This window comes from Hyaena hyaena, unplaced genomic scaffold, assembly GCF_003009895.1.
Source record: "Hyaena hyaena isolate Hyena2069 unplaced genomic scaffold, ASM300989v1 scaffold_460, whole genome shotgun sequence".
Taxonomy (NCBI): domain Eukaryota; kingdom Metazoa; phylum Chordata; class Mammalia; order Carnivora; family Hyaenidae; genus Hyaena; species Hyaena hyaena.
The window spans coordinates 1,207,546-1,232,924 of NW_024081091.1; the positions used below are offsets into that span (position 1 = coordinate 1,207,546).

The 25,379-nt window shown below is 38.2% G+C and overlaps 1 protein-coding gene across 1 annotated transcript in view; it reads left to right on the forward strand.

The window, feature by feature from the left end:
- Window positions 1–2,886: 2,886 nt before the first annotated feature.
- The window catches only part of GBE1 (1,4-alpha-glucan branching enzyme 1), a 271,692-nt gene continuing 249,199 nt past the window's right edge, over window positions 2,887–25,379 (forward strand). Inside the window, exon 1 of the mRNA XM_039253680.1 lies at window positions 2,887–3,195. Coding sequence (XP_039109611.1) covers window positions 3,062–3,195 — 134 coding nt within the window. The 5' untranslated portion in view covers window positions 2,887–3,061. The remainder of the gene's footprint in view (window positions 3,196–25,379) is intronic.

Consider the following 25,379-nt stretch of genomic DNA (forward strand, 5'->3'; position numbering starts at 1 on the left):
AAAATGTTCTTTTAAATGTAAATCAAATTAAATCAGTTTTCTCCTCAAAACCCTTCAACAGCATCCTATCATACTTAAATTAGAGGTCCTATATGATCAAACAGCTGCCTAGGTCTCACACCTTACTTCTTGGTATTCTCCTTCTCACTGTATAACAAGTACACTAAAATTGTCTTCTTCTGTGACTAAATTCATTTCCCATTGCACAAACTCTTTACTTGCAATGCGTTTCCTCTCATGGTTTCTCCCTTGTCATTACACTTCAGCTTAAATGTCAGTTCTGAGTGGCCCTCCTTCACCATGAGAACGAAAGCAGTCATAATTGCTTAATTTTAATTGTCGACAGTGCATTTATTATTGGGCATTTGTGGGCTTTGAGAAATATTTCTTATATGCTAATTGACACCCCCCCCACCCCATGTGAGCTTTATGACATATGGAACTTGTCTTGTTTACCATTTAATCCCTGTACCTAGGAAACTGAACTGGGTGACACATGGGACTTCATTAAGTACCTGTTCAACAGTGAGTAACAGAGAATAGGTCCCTGCTCTTTTGGAGTTTCTATCCTAAAGGGGGAGATCAATACATTAAAAAAAAAAATCTAAGTTTTGTTAATTGTGTAGGAGAAGAATATGCCATAACAGATACTGAAGTTTAAGTAGTGGAAGCAGAGGCTTCTCAAGATGAGTTGACATTTGTGCTGAGATCTCAAGGAATGCTGGGAAGAAATTAGTCATGTTTGGCTGAGTCATGAAGAGAATTTCCAACAGAGAGAAGGACAAAAAGTCTCAGAGGCTATAAAGTCCTCAGTGTGTCCCAGGAAAGTCACTATTTCTACAGAATAGTAGATAGCCAGAAAAGAGGAGAAAAGATGATGAGAAAAGTGGTGGAAAGATGTGGGCCAGATTAAAAGGTTTGTTAGGGAATGGTAAGAAGTTTATATTTAACTATGAGTGAATCAGCATGTCATTTAAGTTGTATGATTTATTCTTGTGTGGAGCCTTACAATTTAAACCTTACCTAACCACAATCAGCCACAGCAGCATCACCTCTGAGCATGTTAAAATTGCAGAATCTGAGGCACCACCCAGAACTGAATGAGATTAAGTACTTTTAACATCCCCAGGAAATTCATATGCACATTAAAACTTGGTAAACACTAGAGAATGGATTAGATGGGACAAAGAGTGGAAGAGGGAAACGGGTAAGATATGTTAGTCCAAATGAGAGGCTTCTTCTGTAAGGGTGACAGCAGAAGGACGAGGAGACTGCTTTAGGGTATATTTTGGAGATAGTTGGCTTAGGTCTTCTAGCCAGCAAAATGGAGATTTCAGTAGGCAAATATGAACCTGGATTTCTTAAAATTTTTTTAAAGGTTTTATTTCTGAGAGAGAGAGACAGGGTGAGCAGGAGACGGTCAGAGAGAGAGGAGAATCTGAACACAGGTTCCAAGCTCTGAGCTGTCAGCAGAGCCCTACGCAGGGCTTGAACCCACTAACTGTGAGATTATGACATGAGCTGAAGTCAAGCACTTAACCGACTGAGTCACCCAGGATTTCTGAGAAAAGTTTAGGATTGGAGATACAGATTTGTACATCTATTGGGTATCCTGCTTCTGAGTTTCTAGTGTTGTTTTACGGTGTTTTATATGTTACTGACATTCGCATGTTGTCATCTTCATGGAAAATTAAGACTCGTCTTTCTGAAGGTTGTCCGAATCCTCACACTCATTTTAAGGTCACCTGTTGCTAGATATCTCTCATTGTCTTTATTAACGCTTTCACAAAAAATGTTTTGTATGTTTTAAAGTTCAAGGCCAATGATGATCATAACCCCTTCTCCTTCTCCATAACCCCTAGGATTCTCCACACCCAAATCTTAAAAGACTGGGAAAGAGATCCTCAAGTCTGTTCAGTTCCTAGGTTCAAAGCAGTTTGGAAACTCCTGGGTTGGTGGGTCCAATTCTCTGGACGCTCATATAATTCTGTATTCTCAGAAAAGAATCGTTGAGAAGCCAGGTAATGGGTATGAAAAAAACAGAAGTCTCAACTGGGGAAGTTTATATAAGGTCTCTCATTCGTAAGCCGAGAGATTTCTTGCATTAGCCCTTCATTAGTAAGTGGTACAGTTGAACTCCAAGGTAATGTTCTTCCCTATACCATTTGTCTTATCAAGGAAGTTCAGTTTACTCTTTGAAAAACGTTTGTTACAATTATAAACAAAGACAAAAAAAGTCTTTTTTTCCCCTTTTTGAGGTACGGGAAATGGGCAAAGTTCTTGACATGGTTTCAATTCTCCGCCACTGGCAGCCCAGAGAATAGTACCAGAACATCACAGTATTTGTGGGACGATTCCAGGATCGTGGCTTTTTTGGTTAATTCATAAGACTGGGAAAAAAAAAAACACCTGACTTCTGGTTAGGCAGTGGTGAGAACATCCTCAAAGTTATTACTATATCCATACTGACTGTTCCCCCTGAGAATTTTTTTTGCTCTTTCTGCACTACCACCCTACCAAGAAATTCTCAAAACTTTGAGAAGGCCCTTTTCAAGAAAACCACGCATCATATTTGACAAGGATGCCGCCCGCGGGAGTTGCTTAAAGGAAGAAAAACAGGGCTAGCTCTGGAGCCCAATACGGGTCAGGTTAGGCGAGGGCAAGGCTGAGCTACGTCGGCTCAGGGCCCGTCTGCCAGGATGGCCTCAGTCCCGCGGGCAAAGAGGGTTGGGGAGGAAAGGGCAGGTCTCTGGGGCCTTCAGGTGCTTGCCGCGTGAGCGGGCGGAGGGCCCTCGGCGCCTCACCCCCCGCTCGGGACGTGCGTCCGGGAATCACCCTGGGTCCCGCTCCGCCCCGCCGCCGGGAGAAGAGGGGGGGCAGCGGAGGGAGGAGGGGAGGGCAGCCGGCCGTTCTCTCTGGCTATAAAGGGCTCCGGGACTCCGAAGCTCGCTTCAGCTTCCTCCGACTCCGCCTTCGCCGCCTTCCTCCCAACTAGCGCTCCAGTTCCCCCTAAGGTTCCAATCGACCCACTCGGGCTCGGCTACTCGGGCTGCAGCAGAAGATGGCGGCTTCGGTGGCTCGGGCCGGCTGCTCCGAGGCGGCGGTGGCTGCAGCCCTGGCGGATGTGCCGGAACTAGCCCGACTTCTGGAGGTCGACCCGTACCTGAAGCCCTTCGCCGCGGACTTCCAGCGCAGGTACCGCCTGATACCGCTCACGGCTCTCCCCCTCCCCCTCTCTCGTCAGAGCGTGACTGGCTGCCTTCCCGGCGCGGGCTCCGGGGGTCGAACCGCCCCGCTGCGGGGTGCGTGGAGGCCCCGCCCCTTCCCGGCCCCGCCTTTCAGTCCCGCCCCGCCCTGCGCCGGCCCGCCCCCGCCCTTGGGGGGTAGCGACTTCTTAGGGTGGGCGTCGGGGTGCCTTCGGTGGGTTCTGTGTCTTCCGGAGTAGCGGGTTGGGGCCTCTGACCCCCAGACTAGACGTAGAAGCGCCGCATAAACTTTCCTCATCCCCTCTCCTTTCCTTTCGAGTCAGCGGGTTTGCGCCATTGAGGACGTGCTTTGGCTCCCAGCGCTGATTTCCTCAGGTGCGGATAGTGAATGAGCAAAGCCACTGCAGGTTTTCTGACCTTTCCGTTCAACAGAGTTGCACTGTGAATTAGTGTGTGCATAACCCTCGGCGTGTGTAATCGTGCGTTTACAATTTTCGTTTATTTCATTGCAAATATTGTGATTTTATATCCAACACGATTCTCTCAGGCAGCTCTTGTTCCTTGTTAAGATTTCCTCCCAGAGAAGATTAAGGGTATCTTGGCCGCTCTATTTACCTTCCGCGGGCCCACATTGAAGAGTAAACTTAACAGTAACCTTCGTCAGCAACATTTGCATGTGTTTGGTATTGCCATCCCGAAGAGGGACAAAGGCCAGGAGAGCCAAACTTCTGGAGGCCCGTTTAGGAGCTTTAGCTTCAGTTTGTCTCCTAACATTCTACAGTAGGTTGGCTTAACACAGCTAAGTTGCTGGGATAATAATTGTAGTAATGAGCTTCAATTTCAAACAATAGCTTGTAAGATTAAACTAGTTGTCATACTAGTTACATTTGTGAGATAAGCACATTGTGAGTTGTGGTTTCAGCCCTTTTAGCTGGACAAAAACTACCATGGCAGCAGAACAGGCAGAGTCCGATTTTCAGGTAATAGAAACAGCCTTCTAGTTATTGCCAAGGAGGAGTATTGGGGGTAATGAAACAGGGTTGATTTGGAATTTGAAAAAAAAACAAAAATCTTAGGGTCATGACTTGGCATTGTCACTTACTACCAGCATTGAATCCAGCAATTGTTTATTAAGGAGTCCCCATGAACAAAAAAAGTAAGGGATGCCAAGTTCAATACAACATCTCATTCCAGAGCTTGTATATCCTAATTAATGAGCCCTCCTCAAAGTAGTCACCTTGAGCTGTTGCTCTGTCAGTCAGATGTTTGGGCTCTTATATAGCTTTGAGAAATTGCTTTCAGTATTTACAGTTTATATTTTAAAGGTCGTGATTGCATAATCTTCATAGTTCAAAACTGAATTTGGTTTAGAAATAGTCAAAAAATTTTAGAGCAAAAATAAGGTGGTCAGACTTTTGTGATGTGCTTATTGATGATGATACTAATTTATTTATATGCTTTGTAAATGACACGACTTTTCTAAGGGAGAGTTGTAGGTATGTTCTGTCTATGTTTCCCCATCTCCTTTTTAAAAAAAATGATTACAGCAGACACACATCCCTGGTTAAGGATCTTTTCATGTAATTCACTTCAACTCTATTGGGATTGAACCAGTTATGATCCTCTTTCATGGTTTGTCAAAACTAATGAGAGGGACAAAGGCCAGAATAAAGAAGAGGGGCAATCCAGTGTTCTTGGTGAAAAGGCTTGTGCCTCACTCTGACCTGGATTCTATTTCTGGCCTTGGTTCTGAGTAATTGCCATTTTCCAGCACACATGTTCTATTTAGGCAAATCAAATAGTCATTTGACATTTGACAATAGTAACTTTTACTGGTAACAGTTGAAGAATAAAGAATTGTTCCCTCATGAAGTTTGGTTCTGGTTGCTTCATTTTCTGTTTATTTCTAATAACCCACTGGGGCATTGTGTCTTTGGCCTAACACAAATATACAACCAGTCAAACATTCACGTGCAAAATGGAACCTACTGAGGAGTGAAGAAAATTTAGGGCATAAACAACAGTATTTAGGAATGGTGATGGGGAAGGCAGTTTCTTTTCATTGATGGACTGTCTCATCCTTTCTCAACCAATGTATCTTCATTAGAAATTCTGTTATATATTTTTGTTGTTCTTGTTTACCTTTTCTCTAAGAATGTCAGATCAAGTGTGAGGATTAGTGAATTACTCTGGGACGTAAAATAAAAATTAGTTCATAAGTGTGTGTGATAGCCCCTGTGATGTCTCATTAATTACCTCCTAAGATGGGATTTTTCATCTTGGCTATCCTGCTTTTTTCACCTGTTATTTATGCTGCAATTAGTTGCTGTGATCCTAATACCAAAATCTTAGTGTTTTAAAGCAGTAACATTTAATTGTCCCTATATTACATGCCACTGTGAGTCAGGTTCTCCTCATGGCAATCACTCAAGGATTTAAGATGATGGCTTCGTTTTGAAACATGCCTGTATAATGTCAGCTGTAGGGAACATGTTGAACTATGTAGAGTTTCTTACAGCTTTCGTCTATGAGTAAGTCACTTCTGCCAATACATTATATTGGCCAGTGTAAGTCAAATGTGACTTCTAAGCCTTGTGTGTGAAACATAAAATTGACATCTGTGAACAGCTTGAAGATCAACACAGTTGCAGTAACACTTGTCTATGCCCTCTGTTTAAAGTTTATAGAGTATTTTCAGATTTTCATTTTATCCTGGTAACAAAACCATGAGGCAGGAAGTATTTTTGTTTTTCCTCTCTTTCTGATGGTTTTCCTTTTATCTCTTTATGATTGTTTAACATAAGATTCTCACGGCTCTTCCCTAAGTCCTTTTATGTGTTTCTATTCAATATAATTTCCCTAAGCATTCTCCTCCATACATCTCTGTACTGAGGCTGCCCACATCTGTCTTCAGCGCCCAGTCTTTCTCCTGCTCTTCGTCATATTTATAAATACCTTCATTTTGATGTCCTAGAAGTACAAAACTCCACATGTGTAAAACCAAACTTTTGAGTTTTTCAACCCAAATATGTTTGTCCCTTTATACTCTATCTCTGTGTGTGGTACCTTATCTACTAACTGCTTAAGCCTAAAACTTAAAACTTATCCTTAATTCTCACCTTCTCTTTCTTCTTATGTCCACGTTTAGTCAGTGATGGCTCCTGTTTTTCAACTGTATGCCACTCTCTCTTCCTACTGCTATCATCCTACTCAAGATGGTAGTAGTATCTCTAGCCTGGTTTACAAAAAGAGCCTTAAAGTTGCTCCCCTTTTTCCAATGTTTTCAATTCCCCATGGCTTTTAAGGTGTAACAGACTTCTCATGATGTGCAAGATTCTGTATCAATTGGCCTTTTTAGTCTCTACCTTTTTAGTTTCACCTTATCAATTGTCTACCTTTTTAGTCTCACCTTCTACCTTCCTTCTCACTCTGTACTGTCTGACCAGAGGGGGCGTCGGGACGGAGAGGCAGCTGAGATGTCTGAAGGCCATTCTATAAGGGACACTAAAATATCACTAGAATAAATTGGAAGCATGATACCTGTTTCACACGTGTACTCTTTTAATACTGAAAATTTTCATTTGTGTGTGTGATCACAAGAAGTTAGGGGTCTAGGAAAATCACTGAATAAATGGCAAAAGAGATTAAGAACTGGAAACATTTTTGATCTTTATTAGAAGTGACTCCTTTAGTGGAAATGAATTAATAAATGAACCCTTTTATACATTTTTATTAACGTAAATTTCCTCTATTCCATTAAATAGATCTCTTAACAAATGTTTAAAGATATCAGTTTGAGGTGTGCCAGAATATTATTCCATGTTTGAAGCCACATGTTTTGGTCTAGACATGGTTCCAGGTGTGCTTTTGTACTGGCTGTTTGTTTTCTTTTGTGCATACTTTGCTTCTATCTTATATCCTCTTATATGTGTTTCTGGAAACCGCTTAAAGGTATATACCTTCTGTGACTTCCCCCTATCCTTATACCTTCTTCCAGGCTGGGTGAGGAGCCTTATTTCTTGTTTACCATCCTAAAGATGCTCATCCACTGTAATATAGTTGTATTTCTGCTCTTTTGTATCCTGCACTAGATCGTTTGTGTCTTTGGGTGGGGACTTTTCCTGTATTGTTTACTGTTCTCTGTCTGTAGAACCATACTTGGCTTATAGGAATTCTATAGTGATTCTATACTGATATTCTATACTGATAGAATTTAAAGGAATGAGTTCTGAGTCTATTTATTTTTCTCATTTTTTAAAAAAAGTTCCGTATAACACCTAGTGCTTAAAATTTCTTAATGTTTATTTTTGAGAGAGAGACAGACTGCAAGCAGGGGAGGGTCAGAGAGAGAGAGGGGAACACAGAATCTGAATCAGGTTCTAGTCTTTGAGCTTTCAGCACAGGGCCTGATGTGGGTCTTGAACTCACAAACTGTGAGTTCATGACCTGAGCCAAAGTTGGATGCTTAACTAACTGAGCCATCCAGGAGCCCCATATTTTTCTCTTTTTTATACCAGTGAGTCTCAGGTCAACTTATCTTAAGCTATACATTATTGGGAGTGCTAGGATAAACAGAGAAGAAGCAGTAGTTACCAGGGGATGATGTATCACAATCTGGGGGAAAGGGGAAATCTATGTTTAAGTAAAGAGCTAAAGGTAACTAGAGAAAATGAAGAAAATTGTTATGAATTAGATACTTCCACAAAGACTAAATTTTTTCCCCCAATTTATTTATTTGGAGAGAGAGTGTGCTCACGTGGTGGGGGGTCAGAAAGAGAGGGAAAGAGAATCCTAAGCAGGCTCCAAGCTGTCATCTTGGGACTCCATCCCATGAACTGTGAGATCATGACCGAGCCGAAATCTAGAGTCGGATGCTTAACTGCCTGAACCACACAGGCGCCCCAACACAGAGACTAAAGGTTTAATCACTGAAGGGATATTAAGTTTGAGAGAGCCTGATGTTAAATTGTGTGCCTAGGAATGGGAGGAGAGGTTTTTGTGACCCCAAGCATACAAAGTGTTATAATTACAGTAAACATCTCTATTTTGTTAGAAATGTAGATAGTTTTTACACTGGTAGCTAATCAGAGTTGGAAAGTACTTTGGATTTGTGTATCAGCAACCACACCAAAAATTGATTCTCACAGCATAGAAGTTTTATATCATAGCTGTATGGTGCACTTTTTTCTCAGTGCCTGGCCAAGTTATTGGCTCTGAAGAAAGTCAAATGTCAGTGATTCTAGAAGGCAGGGATAAATCTGAAGATTACAAGATGTATCTGGCTCACTCTTCTGTACTAGTAGATTTATTAGCCCTTTGCAGCTGAGATCTGTACTAACTCCAGAGTTACTCTTGAATTTTCCACGGCAATGGGCAAGAGGCTTTGACCTCTTTTCATTTTCAAAGTGCCTTAAAATGACTTGGTGGAACATTTGGGTAGGCTCTGGTGCCTGCTGTACCACCTCCTGAGAAATGACTCTTTATGTGATAACTTCTTCGAGGATTCAGTTCAGCTCCTACCAAGCCGGCCCTAGTTAGTCAGCGAGATGTTAATAGAGTCCCTGTGAAATGTGCTATAGTTTTAGACTGATAAGAATGCCATGCTGCTGTTATTTGAAAGCATGTATTAAACTTCAATTATACATTTATAGATATTAAAAGAAAACATGAAAGTGTTTTCATTGGAGAGAATTTTTTTTTTTTTTTTTTATTTTAACGAGTACATTCTCTTCTTGTGATGTCTACCCATCAGTAGATGCTTACCACTGTTTTGAATCTAGGGTTCTTTTGTGTTTAAAATCCAAAAGCAGCATATTCAGTTTTGTGTGTTTAGAGTAACAGGAACTGGGGCGCCTGGGTGGCTTAGTTGGTTAAGCGTCCGACTTTCGCTTAGGTCATGATCTAGCGGTTCATGGGTTCGAGCCCCGAGTCGGGCTCTGTGCTGACTGCCAGCTCAGAGCCTGGAGCCTGTTTCAGTCTGTGACTCCCTCTCTCTCTGACCCTCCCCTGCTCATGCTGTGTCTCTCTCTGTCTCCTAGAAATAAATAAAACATTAAAAAAAAAATAGAGTAACAGGAACTAAGTACATGAATAAAAGGCAAAACTCCACAGTAAGAATACATTATTATACAATCTACATTCCTTAATTTATTATATGATTATGTTGCATCTTACTTGACATTGTTTAAATTATAGTGACTAACTTGTAAAACCTGATTGTTTTTTGATGTTTAAATTGTTAGAACTAAGTTCTAAATTTAGTTTCCTAACATGTAAACTGGGAAAGTGTATAAAAATATTGCTGTGTATGTGTTGCAAAGTATGAGAGCAAGATGAAGCTTGAACTTGAGCTCTCATGTGTTCTAAGAGCTTTGAATCTGAGGGCAAATTAATCAACCTCTGTGAACCTCAATTTCTTTTTCTGTAAAATGTAGATGGGACCTACCTTCTAGGAGTGTCTTGAGGAATAGAGGTATATTAAAGATAGTAAATAACTAATCATTATTTGATGATGATAATATTATAAGCAAAATAACCTTCCATCTTAAAAATTCGCTAGGATAATATTTTCAAAAGATAGTATTGCCAGCTTTTTAAAATGCTGTATCCTGAAATCAACTATCAGATATTTAATACTACCAGTATTCTCCATAACTCTTCATTTTGTTGGATGGCATCTTTATTTTAGGGGGTTCCTTTTTCCTAGTAGAGCCATTGTATGAATGAGGTGAGGGGGTGGTAATTTTAATCATCATCTAGTATACAAGGAAAAAAATGTTTAAACTTTGATCCTTCATTTGGAGAGGAAATAATGCAATTGTCTGTTTAAGCTGAAGGTAAGATGAGTCCAGAATATAATGAACATAAAGGTTTCTTTAGAGAGAGGTAAATGCTAGCTTGCAGAGGCTCAGAATCACTCTTCTTTTGATCTTCCTTTTCCATCTTTTCTCTTCTTTCATCTAACTGCTAACTGTTCATATTCTTGGGCATCAAACAACTACATGGATTTTCTTCCTCTTGAACTCTGGATGGTTGGAAGAATGGTCTTATCAAGTTTAGTGATAAGCAGGAATAACTTTGAAAATAAGAAAAAAAAAACATAGCAGCTTAAAAATTTGCAAGTGAAAGACTTGTTTAGTGGAATCTTAACATGTAACCTATTAATAAGAGTAAAATGTAAATCCAGTATATTTCCTTGTGTTTTCTATTTGATGGTTTCAGTAATTTTCAATATGTTTGATTTGGCAATGAGATGTATAAAATAGAGAAATGGGATATTCATGTCTGTCTTCATAGAGCCATGGAACAGAAATTATAATGAGTCATAGCTCTGGGTATGTACTCGAGGTCTAAAATCTAAAATACAATAATCAGAAGCCAACTATACGGATACATTTCTTATATAGGTAATCTTGAAGTTTTTCAAATAGTTAGCAAGTGAGAATTAAATATTTCTTTCACCAATGAAATCATATGTTACTCAATATCATCAATCTAATTTATTTTCATTTTCATAAACTATAAACAACTAGCCACAGGTTATATTTAATTATGAATAACTGCATGATACAGGTACATCTTCTGTTACAGAAACATAGTAAAATCAGCTATGCATTTAGGTCTCTGTTACAGAAAACCCCAACATACTCTCAATTTACAGAAAATCCCACAAGCTGAGTTATTAAAATAGAAACTTGTATTTCTCACAAAGAAAGTGAAGGTGAATGGTTTGGGCCTTAGCATTGACCCATCCTTTATCTTTCTGCTCTATTATCCTTAGCACATGGTCTTTATATTCTCATGCATAGAAGATGGCTGGGTTCATCTTGGCCCCATGTCTTGAGGAACACAGTCCTGGCTGCTCACTCTATCCATTTTAACCAAGCATATGTTAATTTTCCTGTAAACTCTATCTAGATCTTTCAGTTCACAAATTATTGATCAGAGCTGTTCCTTTGGCCTCACCTATAGAATATCCCAGAGCTCTGGCCTTTGCTCCGAAAAGGACACTATTTTTGCTTAGAGATGAAAAGTCCCAGTGAGACTGCTGTAGTTCCCTAATATCACATCTGTGTGTAAAACCTTCTGAGCAGAACCCAGGTGTTTTCTCTTCCAAGAAAAGTCTATAGCCACATCCCTTAATATCACAAACCCCTGAGTCATGGCTTTCACTTTTATAAACCTGAGCTGTATTTTTCTGGATTATTTTCTTGGGGGAATATAGAGACTTTTGACGGCTCTGGCCCAAAATGAGCTGATTGGGTGTCCTCAGCTGGCCTCAAGACTGGGGAACACCACTATCTTTTCCTATTAATTTCATAGATATTTTACTATTAAAAAATGTGAGAACATTTTGAGAGGAAATGAGTTTGTCAATTACTAATACCTTTTTTATGTATTCTCGGGCTCATTAAAAAAGATCTGACTGGGGAGCCAAGGTGTCTCAGTTAGTTAAGCATCTGACTCTTGATTTCAGTTCTATCATGATCTCATGAATCATGTGATCAAGCCCCGCATGGGTCTCTGCCCTGAAAGTGTGGAGACTGCTTGGGATTCTCTCTTTCCTTCTCTCTCTGCCCCTTTCCCACTCATGCACATGTGCATGCACTCTCTTGATCGCAAAATAAATAAACATTAAAAAATGGCAAACAGAATGATCTGATATATCTTCAAGTTTTTTGGAGAATATAGGGTTTGTGAGGTTAGAAAGAAAGTTAAATTAAAGATGTCAATTTATGCTCCATCTTTAAAACACAACTTGTCTTTTATTTTCTAATGACTTACATGTTTATGGAGCTTTAACCTTATACCTTCCTATGCTTTTCTTTTGAAAGCTTGTTACTATTGTTCTTCACAACATACCTAGCACAGAGTTTTCATATAAATATAGGATTTTATTATCATAGAGAAGTTTAGGGTTTTGTCTTTGGTAATATGACTAAAGAACAATTTGTGGGAGAGTGTGACTCCTCTTTGTTGTCAGAATAGAAGACCATTGCTGTGTCCGGGTCATAGTTTTCTCTTTTTAGAGGTCATGGGCCTAGTATCTATGATCATTCTGTACTATTATTTGGAGATCATGAGTAACTAATGTCTGAGTTACTATTTTTTTTAATCATTTTACAATATTCTCTCAAGAGGACTAGTTATTTCAGAATTTTGGAAGTTCACAAATGAGTTCGTCTGTCATTTCCATGGTTTTCTCAGCTCTTTCTGTATTAAAAATATCTGATACTTTTGTTATTTGTACATTGTTGTTGTTGACTCTTGGGAGTCTTCCATTCTTTTGACCATTTCTGTTGGCAATATTATGTTTGTTGTTTAAAATTGTGCTTGCTAGAGATATGAATGTAATGAAACTATCAGATCTTTTTTTGCTTCACTTCCCTACGTTAGCCTTTATTGAAAACTATATGCTATTCATGTGGTATTAGGTAAACTTCTACTCACAAGTATAAAACATAAGCAGGAAGTACATAGAAACAAGGGTGTTAACTGAAGTTTTGCTGTAGCAGTCCAAAGTACCTTTAAAGTTAGGAGACATTAAAAACAAACAAAAAACGATGAGCCAAAAAAAAAAAAAAGGTGAGAGAACATTTACAAATAGAGTGAATTTAGATAATTGCAGATTGTATTAGTCTAGATTTAAAAAATAAATATTTTAAAACAATTATAGTCTCATAGGAAGTTGCAAGTAGTTTGAAGAAGACTCCTTTCTCAAGCTTGCCCATGTGTTAATATTCTTGCATAACTATATTACAGTATCAAAACCAGGAAGCTGGGGCACTTGGGTGGTTCAGTCCGTTAAGCATCCAACTTTGACTCAAGTCATGACCTTGCAGTCTGTGAGTTCAAGTCCCACATCAGCCTCTGTGCTGATACCTCAGAACCTGGAGCCTGTTTCAGATTCTGTGTCTCCCTCTCTCTCTGCCCCTACCTTGCTTGTCCTCTGTTCCTCTTGCTTTCAGAAATAAACAGAACATAAAAAAAATTGCCGCCTCAAAAAACCCCAACAAAACCAGAAAGTGAACATTGATACAATCTATAGATCTCATTCAGATTTCATGAGTTTTTTGTTACATGCGCTTATTGGTGTGTATCCACTTCTTTGTAATTTTATCACTAGTACATATTAATGCAACCACTATCATTATGAAGATATGGAACTATTCCATCCATGGCCAAAATGGAACTCCCTCATTCTTTTATACTCACACTATCCCTCTTCCCCTCCATCTCTAACCTTTGGCAACCAGTGGTTTGTTTTCCATCTCTATAACATTTTTTTTTTCATTTTTAGAATGACATGAAACTTAAGTCCTACACTTTGTAATCTTTGGAGATTGCCTTTTTTTGTTTTTCACTCAGCATAATGCCCTCGAGATGTGTCCCAAGTTGCACAGATCCATAGTTTGTTTCTTTTTGTCCTTGAATGGTATTACACTGTATGTATGTACCATAATATGTCCACCTGTTGAAGGACATATGGATTATTTCCAGTTTTTGGCTATTAGAAACATTTTACTAAAGTTAAGATATTAATATTTACATCTGGTTTTGTTTTGCTGGGAGAAATGCTCACGAGTGTGAATGCTGAGTCATATGGCATGTGTATGTTTATTTTTCTAAGAAATTGCTAAACTACTCTTCAGAGTGTCTTTGCCATTTTGCATTTCAACCAGAAGTGTTTATTTTATTGCCTATGGATATTTGATTCTTGTTTAGATCATAAACGGACAGACTTGTGTTGGGTGGCCACCTGACCAAAATCACTTGGTGTTTAGTTAGGTCTCACTGTTAATATATGAATGATGACACTTGTCATCTGGTGTTACAGTTTTCAATATTTAATTTTCCCATTTTTTCTCTTATGCCATAACATTTCTTGACTTACATCATAAACATATATAGATTGAATTTGTAATTTTAATTTGACTTTTTAAGTTTTTTCTTATTTCATGTCTTATACTTAGAACCCACTTGTTTGTCAGTATTACATACTAATCAGTTCTATATTATAAATATTGCTTTTAAAAACAAGTTTTTTTTTTATCTGTTTACTTGACTTAAATAACAAGCAAATCTTCAAAAAACTTTTGTTATGCTCTTACTTGTAGGAATGAAAATGTTAAATCTTAACTAAGTTAATGTTAATATTTCCTAAGATTAGCGGCTTTTTATCTAACTGAAATTAGTCTTTGGTTTATTTCAATCTTAATATTTACTTTGATGTTTGTCAGATTTATTGTGCTCTTAGTATAATAGAAATCAGAGCCTGTCAATTCCGAGACAGAAATTGCTTAGATGTTGAGAGATGAAAGTCCTTAATACGTTTATTTGGCAAAATTTGTAAAATTTATGAGTAAGATAGTTAAAAACATATCCATCTTTAAACAGAAAACTAAAGTGAAACTTTTTGAGGATTTGTTCATTCTACACTGATTACTCTCTGTGATGGACATGATGCACTGAGTATCTAAAAGAGACTCCTGCCAATTCTACTGATAATAAATTAGCATCAGAATAATAATTATTACAATGTATGTACACATCATTTTATGTGTATTGAGTCTGAAATCTATATCTAAGAAGCTCCCAGGTAGTGCTGATGCTGCTTTTTCATAGTTATTTTGACTAGCAAGGCACAACATGACCCCAGCCTCAATGTAAAACTGCATTAGTAGTGGGCCAAATTTTATTCTATAAATATTTAAGTTATATGGTCTAAGTTTTTGAAAAGAAGTAATCCATGTACACTAATCCATTTAACCAGATTATTTAATTTTTCAATGTCACAATGATTTTTCTATTTATTGTTGGTAAAAGGAGTTTAATTTTATCATTATCAAAGTTACTTTTTCTTACATTTGCATTGTAAGTACATTTCCATTGTATATATGCTGCATATAGGTCTTCAGGTTAAGATACATAAGAGGACTATATAAAGAAAATTATTTGCCACACTCATGTTCCAGGGTATACATGAGCATCTGAATCATAGGCTATTTCATTAATTTGGTTATTTAATAAATCTATTTTTGATATCCTCATTGTCTCAAGCATTCCCCTATGTGATAGTAGGATAATTATGGGTAAAGTAGGCTTCCTACCTGACAGGAGCTCTAACTGGGGAAATGAACAAATAAATGCAGTTATAGTAGCTACTTGTGTGTAAAATTCAGTATAAGACAGATGAAAGCATATCCTGTTCTGTTAAGGAAGTGGAGTATATACCAGAAAAGAGTTCATTTGATTGCCTGGAATTCTTAAAATTATTCCTCTATAAAAGAAGGACTGAGTCTTGATGAATGTGGGCAAAGTCTGAGACATTTTTGGAAGAAGTCACAGAATGTGATAGCTAAAACATTAATCCACATTAAAACTATGATGAAGTTATATGACTTCTACACAGCTTTTGTTGCTTTTAAGTGAAAGTTTACTTGCAAAAATGTTTCAGTTGCAAAATATGCTTGTGTAAGAATTGCCATATTGTGTAAGAACTGAAGCCTCTAAAAGAGTTTATAAATCATATTTGATAACACATCAGCATGTTTCTTTAACAGATAAGTCCATTTTGAAAGGGATTGTGGACTATTTTTAGAGGGAATGAAGCAATTCTTAAGTGAGCTAAGGGCATCCATTCCTGAATGAGTCAGGGGAACGTTTTGATGATTGTCACCCAGTCAGGAAGGTCTCAGAAATGCACAGGAATACTGTGTGCCTCCACCTCATGCCCCCCTACATGTCTTACCTAGATCAGCACTACTCATAGAAATATAAGCCACATATGTAATTTCAAAATTTGTAGCAGCCATATGGGAAAAAGAGAAATAGAAACAGATAAAATGAATTTTTGGAATATATTTTAACCTCAGTGTATTCAAAATATTTTTTTTCAACATATAATTTAAAAATTAGTGATGAGAGGGACACCTGAGTGGCTCAGTTGGTTAAGCGTCCAACTCGATTTCCGTTCAGGTCATGATCTCAAGGTTTGTGAGTTTCAGCCCTGTACTGGGCTCTGCGCATGGGCTCACAGCACAGAGTCTGCTTGGGATTCTCACTCTCCCTCTCTCACTTCCCCTCCCACACTTGCTTTCTCTCTCTCAAAATAAATAAACATTTAAAAAACCATTGATGAGATAATTTACCTGTGCTTTTGATACTTTTGGATGCTTTTCCTGCTTTTTCATGCTTTTTGGAATCTGATTGTATTTTACACTCACAGCACATCTCAGTTGGGATTAGCCATATTTCAAGTGCTCAATAACCACGTGTCGCTAGTGGCTAACATATCAGAGAGTGCAGGTTTAGATTATACATTAGGAAGAATAGTTTTTATAGAAAGTATTGGTATGACTGATAAAGACAATGAAGGGAAAGATTAAGAAGGGAGAGAGGTTTAGTCAGCTTTGTGTTCTTGATAAGAGAGGGAAGTATTCCCATAGTGATTCTGACATTGCATAAGAGACAGTCAGCAATTATTATTAAAATATTTTTAATGTTATTTTTGAGAAGGAGAGAGAGAAAGAGAGAGAAAGAGAGACAGAACACAAGCAGGGGAGGGGCAGAGAGAGAGGGACACAGAATCCAAAGTAGGCTCCAGGCTGCGAGCTATCAGCACAGAGCCCAAAGTGGGACTTGAACTCATAAACTATAAGATCCTGAGCTAAAGTTGGATGCTCAAATGACTGAGCCACCCAGGCACCCTGAGACTCAGCAATTATTGACCTGTGACTTTTAAAATTTTTTAATGTTTTTCTTTTTTTAAATTTATTTCTGAGAGAGAGCGAGAGAGACAGTGTGAGCAGTCAGAGAGAGAGGGAGACACAGAATCTGAAACAGGCTCCAGGCTCTGAGCTAGCTGTCAGCACAGAGCCTGACATGGGGCTCAAACCCACGAACCCATGAACTGTGGAGATTCATGACCTGAGCCGAAGTCAGACGCTTAACCGACTGAGCCACCCAGGAGCCCTGACCTGTGACTTTTAAAAATATTTAATACTTGAAGAAAAATATAAATGAATGATGTCATAAAAGTAAACACGGAGATATGTCATGTACTTAATTAACTGGGGTCTAGTAGGTAGCCAAGTTTTCCACAAGTTATTTGACATGGCTTGTCCAAATTGCCCTTTTCATTTAGGTGATTCTTATTTACATCCTTTTTATATGCTGAATGCAGTACATCTGTCCCAAAGAGCAAAACAAAACAAGACAAAACGGCCAAAGTAAATCTGGTCCTTCTTATTAAAATGAGATTAAGTGGCTCCCCTGTGCTGTAAGAGTGGTAGACCTTTTGGGATGTGCCAGCCTCACTTGACTCAGCTTATGACAGCTGCTCCTAACTTTGTTGTCCTAAGAATCTTGCTTATTTGCAGTGACTCATTATGACTTGCATTATTCCTGTGCTGGTCCTCTGCTTATAAGAGAGAAGGGTTGGAAGGCTTGCTCCATTATCACTCTTGGAACTATTGACATTGTTGTGGGGAGGGGGGCTGTGCTTGCATGAATGTTTTGTGTTTTATGCCCTTCATGACTTGCTTTTCTTAGTTCCTCTATATGGTAGTTTCTGTAGTAGTTATACTTTTTATTTATTTTGCTCCTACTCTCTTTGCATACTTAATAGTTACCCTTGCAACAATAAAAATCATTACCATTTATAAAAGTATTTACCGTCATGGAAGTGCCAATCAGATTCTTCCCATGGAATGGTGTTTACCTTCTCTCTTTACCACTGTGTTCTCCACATTATAGCTGCTCAGTACATGCTGAATCACTGTGCATCCCTGGGATGCTGCCTGTGTGTTTTGAATTTAAGAAAAGAAGAATATATTTAGGAAACACATTGTTGTCTTTTAGGTATTTTCCATAGAGCATAGAATAGAGGTTTTTACTCAGGGGGTGCTTTGCAAGTTGATATTGACTGGGGGTCTGGTCCAGCTTGTTCTGTAATATTCGAAATCTAGAAATATTTATTGCTATAGTTGTTGGAGGGTCCCTAGAAACGCTGGAAAGTAATTCTTCTATCATGTAGTGGCCTGTGGTGGGCAAAACCTCTCTCATATACAGCTTAACCTTTCTCACGTCTAATACTACTCGTGAAGAAGATTGTAATTTGTGCATTGTGCTTTTATCAGGTTGCTGTTCCCAATGCAGTTAGTGTAATTTTTCATTTCCTAACAGTCCTCGGGCAATTCTATTTAACATGCTTTCTATTTCAGAACATTCTCCTATTTAAAAAACTTCTTTCGCCTCAGGCCCAACATGCTTTTCCAGCCAGGCCAGTAGTAATTTCTATCCTTGCTGGCTTCATTCACCTTCACTGTTGAAATTTTATATAGATTTCCTAAGAATGTCTTTTTTTTTCATGGCATAGCAAATGCTGGGATGGGTAAGCCGTCTGTTTGTTGATATTTACAAAAATATTATTTCATTTTGATACTAAGGACAAGACATGCCTAGTTTTTATTTTTGTTTCAAATTTGTGATAGATTGCAAACTAGACTTTGTTTTCTTAATGGATAGAATTTTAACTTTCCACCTAAACATTTAAAAAATTTTTTTCCACCTGACATTTTAAAGTCATCCACAAAATGTTATTAAACAGTAGTATTACCACTAGAGTAAGAGGCTGTTTCACTGATTAAAAAAAAGGTGGGGGGCATTTAAGTTCATTTAATAGTTAGCAAATTCCTCTTCGGGCCTCTTAAAAGTGAGCGAAACAGGGGCGCCTGGGTGGCTTAGTCGGTTAAGCGTCCGACTTTCAACTTTCGCTTAGGTCATGATCTTGCGGTTCGTGGGTTCGAGCCCTGCGTCGGGCTCTGTGCTGACTGCCAGCTCAGAGCCTGGAGCCTGTTTCAGTCTGTGACTCCCTCTATCTCTGACCCTCCCCTGCTCACGCTGTCTCTCTCTCTCTCTCCTAGAAATAAATGAAACATTAAAAAAAAAAAAGTGACTGAAACAAATTATCTTGATTGCCATCCCAAATGACCATGATTTAGGCTTGATTTTGGCTTACGATAAAACAGCATTCTAAGATGGGGCTCTTGAAGGTGATTTTTGAGTCTGATTTCAGTAATAATGAATACTCTAGAGGGATTTAGATTTTTAATGGGGAAAGTCTGGGAAACAGAGGCATCCAAGAGAAAGTCTTTGTTCTCTTATCATTAGCCACTCTGGCTTATATCAGGGTAGATTTTAAAGTATCTATTACAATATCAAGTTTTTCAAGTGATTGTAGGGAATAAAAACTAAACTAAAATTAGAACTCTGCTATGCTATAAATATGTATTTTACATTGTATGTGCATACATATTATATGTGTGCGTGTATTTGTGTATAAATGGCTTTTATTTCATGTCTCATCCAAGTGGAAATAAAGATTTTTCTATTCATTGTGCTGATATCTGTGTCAAAACGTGGCAGAAAATGGGGAGTTTCTTCTCTTTGGGGATAGTTATCATAGTGTTAAAAAGGAGAAAGGAAGAGTACTTCTTTTTTTGGGTTATAGTTTGCATTTTAAATTTCATTGCTGTTCCTCTCAACTTCCATCTGTGTTGACATTTGGGAATTTTGTCGTTGCTCTTTCTCAAGTAGAGTGGAAAAGCTTAAAACAGAATTTACACTTTAAAATAAAACGGAGGCTGTGTCACCTCGTGATTCACTTCAGGTCTGAGTACTTTTTGTTGGGCTAAAAAAAAAAAAATCAAACATTTTGTTGAACGAAGTAATTCTCAAGCTTATAACATGACTCATTATTATATATTATTAACAACTATTTTTCATTTTGGCATTAATGGAAAATTCAGGCTGATAAATACTCAAATTTTAGGTACTTAATATTTTATGATATGAAGAGATGTTTTCATGTGGTATACTAAAACATACAGATGTTTTCAGATGTATTGTTAATTGATTGTTATTTATTAATGACATTGTGGTTTTATTTTATTTTACTTTATTTTTTAATTAGGTTGATTTGTAACCTAGGGAATAGTAAAAATGTGGATGAGCCACAAATAGATTGGGTGCTCTGTGAACTTTTTTTTCCCCTTAACTTTCTAAATCCCAGTCTGTACCCCACTCCGTGTGTGTGTGTGTGTGTGTGTGTGTGTGTGTGTGTGTAAGAAAGAGACAAAGAATCTTTTAGCTGAACAATTAGTGGCCTAGACCTCTGTTTAGTGACTGACAGGTTTGGCTGATAGATTCCTCTTTTAGTCTGTTTGGACTGCTATCATAGAACACCAAAGTGGCTTACACAACAGAAATTTATTTCTCACAGTCCTGGAGTCTGGAAAGTCTGAGATTAAGGCTTTGGCAGATTGAGTGTTTGGTAAGGGCACTCTTCCTGGTTTATAGATGTCTGTCTTTTCCTTGTATCCTTACTTGAAGAGAGAAGAGAGAGAGAAGCAATGAGCTCTCTCCAATCTGTTTGTGTAAGGGCACTGCCATTCAAGAGGGCTTCACTGTCATGACATCCAAAAAACCCCACCTTCTACTACCATCATATTGGGGTTAGGATATCAGTGTATGAATTTTAGGGGCACACAAGCATGCAGTCCATAACGATTCCGTAAGACTCTCTAGCTATTGGTGTTTGGGATGGATTTTTTTGGGTACAGTTGAGTTTTAGATTTTAAACAATGTGTGTGTCTGCATGTATGTTTTTTCCAGCACTCTTAGGCAATACAGCAGAAGCTCATTGTTATTTTCTAAGGCAGCCATTGATCATTTGATAATTATTTTAATTTTTTAATTTTAATTTTAATTTTTTTAGTTTATTCTCAAGTTGGTTTCCATATAACACCCAGTGCTCCTCCCCACAAGTGCCCTCCTCCATGCCCATCACCCCCCCTTCCCTTCTCCTCCACCACCATCAGCCCTCAGTCTGTTCTCAGCATTCAAGAGTCTCTCATGGTTTGCCTCCCTCTCTCTCCCCAACTATTTTTCCCCTTCTCCTACCCCATGGTCCTCTGTTAACTTCCTCCTAATCCACCTATACGTGCAAACATATGTTATCTGTCCTTCTCTGCATGACTTATTTCGCTCAGCATAATACTGTCAAGTTCTATCCATGTTGCTACACATGGCCAGATTTAATTCTTTCTCATTGCCATGTAGTATTCCACTGGATAGATAAACCACATCTTCTTGATCCATTCATCCATCTTCTTGATGGATACTTCGGCTGTTTCCATGTTTTGGATGTTGGTGAGAGTGCTGCTATGAACATTGGGGTACATGTGCCCCTCTGTGTCAGCATTCATGTATACCTTGGGTAGATTCCTAGCAGTGCTATTGCTGGGTCATAGGGGAGTTGTATTGTTAGTTTTTTGAGGAACCTCCACACTGTTTTCCAGAGAGGCTGCACCAGTTTACATTCCCACCAACAGTGTAGGAGGGTGACCATTTCTCCACATCCTCACCAGCTTCTATAGTCTCCTGATTTGTTCATTTTAGCCACTCTGACTGGTGTGACTTGGTATCTCAGTGTGGTTTTGATTTGTATTTCCCTGATGAGGAGGGACGCTGAGCATCTTTTCATGTGTCTGTTGGCCATCTGGATGTCCTCTTTGGAGAAGTGTCTGTTCATATCTTCTGCCCATTTCTTCACTGGATTATACTAGCCCTTTATCTGATATGTCATTTACAACTATCTTTTCCCATTCTGTTGTTTGCTTATTAGTTTTGTTGATTGTTTCCTTTGCCGTTCAGAAGCTTTTTATCTTGATGAGGTCCCTCCCAGTAGTTCATTTTTGCTCTTGATTCCCTTGCATTTGGATAATCATTTTTGAAGTGGTAGATTTGTGGGGAGTTTGATTTTATGTACTGTGAAAGGCAAAAAAGGAAGAGTGCAAATCTCCCAAAATTTGTTACCTTCAAATTGTGACCATTAAACATTCCAAGGTTCCTGGGAAGCATGGCAGAGACTTGGTTATAAGCAGACATGATTCATTCATTGGGTAGCCTGGGAAGGAATAGGTTACCTATTTATTTCCTTAGGTTGAAATAATTATAATGAAATTCTTTTGGAGAAAAATAAGAGCACTATAAATGAATTTTATGTAAGATCTGAGAAGGAATGGATATGTTAAGAGCATTTACTGGAATTTAGATTTTCTTGCAAAAAGTAACAATAAATGTAGTGCTAACTCTGGACTAAACAGATACAACTGGTTGTCATACAAACAATTAAGCATTCATTTTAATGTCTTTGACATGACCTTAAACTATTTCTTTTCACCTTCCTCCTTGTCTAGTCATTAGAAATCTGAAGGCATATTTAACTTATAAAAAATGAAAGGATGAAAATAATTTATACTAGATTTCTTTGTGTTTTATTTTGATGTTTCTGTGTAGTGCAGGCTAATAGAATTAGTGTTTGTTTTTGAGAGTATTAGGGAACTATTTGCTTCTCCAGTAGGTGCATAGATGAAGGGTGGAGACCCTACAACATAATTTCAGTGTAATCTTAATAAAAGCTAATTAATAAGTTCAGAGACAAATTACATTCATTACATATTAGACATATTGTTGTGATAACTGAGTCTTTTATTCTGTTCCCTTTCCTCCTGTTTGCTTTCTCTTGGTTCCATTTCTGCTCTGTGACCTTTAGTTGATTTTCTGACTGATCAGCCAATTAGAGATAAAGTGATAATAGCTGATAATAACTTAATATTATGCTCTTATATGTTATATACATTTAAATGATGGTGTTTGCAGGCTAATTCAAGATCATCTATTTGAGAACTTATGAGACTTTCAGCCAGGAAGAATTTTTGTTTTGTTTTTAATTTTTTTTAATGCTTATTTTTGAGAGAGAGGGAGGGAGGGGGAGAGAGAGAGAGAGAAAGGGAGGGAGAATGAGTGGGGGAAGGGCAGAGAGAGAGGAAGGCACAGAATCTGAACCAGGCCCCAGCCTCTGAGCTGTCAGCACAGAGCCAAACCCAGGAGTCAAACACATGAATCGCGATATCATGACGTGAGCTGAAATTGGACGCCCAACCGACTGAGCCACCCAGGTGCCCTGAGTTTTGTTTTGTTTTTAAACTGGTGTCCACCTATATGTAATGCTGACCCTTAAGAAAAACCGAAACAATAGACAACCCCAAAGCAATCATGAACTATGCCATTACCTGTTGGAGACCTAAGTTCTGATTACTCTTTTCCTAGTAAACAACTGTAAGGAAGGGAAATTGCTGCTGTAACAAACCAAAGGCCACAAGATAAGGTCTGGAATGGAAAATGGGGAGTATGAGATAACTAAAGCCATAATGAAATCTTGCTTTGTCTCTCTACCTCTGCAAATAGGCAAGAATAGTGTCTCTGGATCACTTGTGGATCCTGTTAAACTGAAAATGTGGTAGGTATGGGCAGGGGTTTGCAAATTTGTATTTTGAACAAGTTCACAGGTGATGCTGCTGGACCACATTTTGTGTGGCATTGTCAAGGAGTGCATGAAGTTGTTGATTATCTTAGCTGTCTACTCCCCTTCCACTCAAATTATTACTTTTTCTGTTTCTTTTCCTTCCTTTCCTTCCTTCCCCTGTTTTTCCTTCTGCTCCTAACCCCTCCTTCCCTCCCCTCCCCTCCTCTACTTTCACCTTAGTTGCCAAAATATATTTACCTGTGTTTTCAATGAAATCATAACCTTTTAATTTATTATAAGAATCTAAAGTTCTTTTCCTTTCCTTTCCTTTCCTTTCCTTTCCTTTCCTTTCCTTTCCTTTCCTTTCCTTTCCTTATACTGCTAATAATGCATAAACACACATTGCTGCCAAATTCTTACAGATTGTTCAGTTAAATTTAAATTTGTGCCTTTATCCCTATTTTATAATTAAGGAGCTATGCTATTGCCTCTTGAGGTAGCTCATCTAAGTTGGTAGAATTTCTCTCCATAAGGGTTTAAATTCACTCTAGTAATCTTTACATTGTGCTAAAAAATCCCATAAAAAGCCAACAGAGATGCCCTAGTGATTATTCTTGTAGAAACTGCATTATTTCAAGTCATATTCCTTATGTCTTTCAAGGACTTTTTTCCATGTGACACAGAATTAACATGTCCAGATTTCATCACAAACGAATCATGATTTAGATTTAGATTTTCAGTTAGAAAATCATTCACTTTTCCACCTGACATTTCTTAAAATTATCCAGTATCTAATACATGTCCACAAATCCAAAGAAGGAAATATTTTATTGTAATCTGCTAGAGACAATTAATATAAGAAAATATATGTTAGCAAACTGTTCTGTAGAAGTGGTCATTATAGTGAGAGTTTTGTACTGCAAAGGGGAAGATGTATATACATAATGATTAAGAATATGGACTTTGGGGTGAGATTAGGGTTGAGTTTTGGCTTTGCTTTAGGATTATTTTTGTTTCATTGAGCCACTGTTTCTTCATATGTGAAAACGAGGCGAAAAAAATACTTATGTGCCAGACTTGTTCCAAGGATTAACTTTAGTGGGAAGATCTATTTAAGGCATGTAGCGTGCTGCCTGGCTGATATTAAACACTGACATAAGTAGTAAACATTGTTAATATTATTTTAATACCACATTTTCTTGGAGGTAGGAAAAAAATCAGGTGTGAGTAAGACGAAAATGGAGAAGTGTAGGTTAGGGGCGCCTGGGTGGCTCAGTCGGTTAAGCGTCTGACTTTGGCTCAGGTCATGATCTCACGGTTCGTGGGTTCAAGTCCCGCGTCAGACTCTGTGCTGACAGCCAGCTCAGAGCCTGGAGGCTGCTTCGGATTCTGTTTCTCTCTCTCTCTCTCNGGGTGGCTCAGTCGGTTAAGCGTCTGACTTTGGCTCAGGTCATGATCTCACGGTTCGTGGGTTCAAGTCCCGCGTCAGACTCTGTGCTGACAGCCAGCTCAGAGCCTGGAGGCTGCTTCGGATTCTGTGTTTTCCTCTCTCTCTGGCCCTCCCCTGCTCACGCTGTCTCTCTCTCTCAGAAATAAATAAAAAACATTAAAAAAAAAGAAAAGCGTAGGTTAAATAAAAGCACTATAATATATATGTAACCTGTAATATATATGTTATATGTAATGGTTAATTTTTATTAATTGTTTATTATGAGTTATTGAAAGATATTATAGAAAATTAGGCAAAAGCTATACCAAAAGTTTGATATGTATTTATGGTTAAAAATAAAAATAAGAAAATT